The sequence below is a fragment of the Miscanthus floridulus genome, chromosome 1 (genome assembly GCF_019320115.1).
Source record: "Miscanthus floridulus cultivar M001 chromosome 1, ASM1932011v1, whole genome shotgun sequence".
NCBI classification, from domain to species: Eukaryota; Viridiplantae; Streptophyta; class Magnoliopsida; order Poales; family Poaceae; genus Miscanthus; species Miscanthus floridulus.
In genome coordinates this window covers 65,793,818-65,795,683 of record NC_089580.1, presented here as the reverse complement: position 1 = coordinate 65,795,683, position 1,866 = coordinate 65,793,818, and the positions used below count along the sequence as shown (strand labels likewise).

The following is a 1,866-nucleotide window of genomic DNA, read 5'->3' as shown; positions in this document are numbered from 1 at the left end:
AGATGCCACTATTCACAGACTTTCCTAAGAAGATTAGTGTTGTCGAAAAGAACCTCCCCAAAGACATAATGCCATAGGAACGAAAAGGTGTCAAGGGGAAAGTCGTTATAGCGGGCTAGCTAGTTGTTGAACGTGGAGTGTTTGTGTAAGTGTGTGTTTGTAAGACTTCATTTATGCATGCGTGCGAGACTATATATTTATGTACGTGTGTAAGACTACATATTTTTATATGTGTGTGAGACTACATTTTATGCATGTGTGTGAGACTATATATATTTATTCATATATAGAATAATACAAAATATTATATTTGTGCATATACACAATTTTTTTATATTACTTTGTGTTTTTATGATATAAAAAATATAGAATTTATAATTTAAAAAATAGAAACTATTTGTAGGAGCGGTTGGATCAGGAACCGCCCCTACAAATGTATTTGTAGGGGCGGCTAGATCAAGAACCGCCCCTACAAATTCATTTCTAGGGGCGGCTGGATTAGGAACCGCCCCTAGAAATAGGAGGGAGTATTAATAGGACGGCGCATGGGAGTGATGTCGTCTAGGCGCTGTCTTCTTCCACCGACGATGCCGTCAGGCTGCCCGCACGCCTAGGGTTTCCGCCGCCGCCCCCACCGCCAGTCCCGCGCCCTCACCCGCCCACACCCGGCCCCCGGCATCCCGCACCCGGCCCCCGGCGCCCGCCCCTGCGCGCCTAGGGTTTCCGTCGCTGGCCACGCCGCCAGTCCTATGCCCGCACCCGGCCCCAGGCGCCCGGCCCCCGGCGTCCCGCACCCGGCCCCCGGCGCTTGCCCCTGCGCGCCTAGGGTTTTCACCACCGGCCACGCCGCCGGTCCCGCGCCCGCACCCGGCCCCAGGCGCCCGGCCCCCGCACCCGGCCCCCCGCGCCCGCGCCCGCCCCTGCGTGCCTAGGGTTTCTGCCGCCGGCCACGCCGCTGGTCCCGCACCCGCAACCGACCCCAGGCGCCCGACCCCCAACGTCCCGCACCCGGTCCCCGGCGCCCGCCCCTGCGCACCTAGAGTTTCCGCCGTCGGCCACGCTGCCGGTCCCGCACCCGGCCCTAGGCGCCCGGCCCCCGGTGTCCCGCCCCCGCACGCCGACGACGCACGCTCCCGGCGCCCCGCGCCCGGCCCCCTGCCCCCGCGCACCGATGACACATGTATGTTCCTCCTCTCCCTTTCTCTGCTATCCATCCCCATCTTGAACAGAGGCTGAAGAATCCTCGCAATTCTATTTGCTCTTCTTAATTATATTGCTTATGCAATTCTATGCCTTCGCCTTCAGACTTGTCGTAAGATTAGTATGCTTGTGTTTGCTTCAATTAGTATGAGATTTGTCATAAGGCCAGAACTGAAGGGAATGAAATTGAACATGATATAAGCAGTTTCAAAAATTAGTATGCTTGTGTTTGCAGGATTAGAAATTAAGAGTGGCAGTTTTAAAAATTAGTATGCTTGTGTTTGCAGGATTAGAAATTAAGAGTTTGCAGGATTGTGTTGGGTGAGCACGAGCGGCTCATGACGTCTTCGCTTGCGTCATGATAATAGGGATATTCTTTCTAGAGGAGGAACCGTGTGATTGTACTGTCAGCACGTGATGATTGATTATGAGATGGATAAGATGGTTAAATTTGTACTGATATTTAGTAGTAACATTTGCTAACAAAATATTTGACTACATCTAAACAAATGTTTTCATTATTGGTATAAACTTTAAACCAATACTTTATAATAACATAATAAAATTTCTCTCTTAGTAATTAGAGAAATGGTTAGTAATAAAGCTAACTAGTGGCTAGAAGATACCGCTGTCTATAATAACCAATCTAATAGCTCATTCATATAA

The 1,866-nt window shown here is 50.5% G+C and overlaps 1 protein-coding gene across 1 annotated transcript; it reads right to left on the bottom strand.

Moving 5' to 3' along the window:
• Window positions 1–593: 593 nt before the first annotated feature.
• On the bottom strand, window positions 594–1,220 carry LOC136458115 (glycine-rich cell wall structural protein 1.0-like). The gene has a single exon (XM_066458113.1). It carries the CDS (start codon window positions 1,218–1,220, stop codon window positions 594–596), a length of 627 nt encoding a protein of 208 aa, XP_066314210.1.
• Window positions 1,221–1,866: the final 646 nt, after the last annotated feature.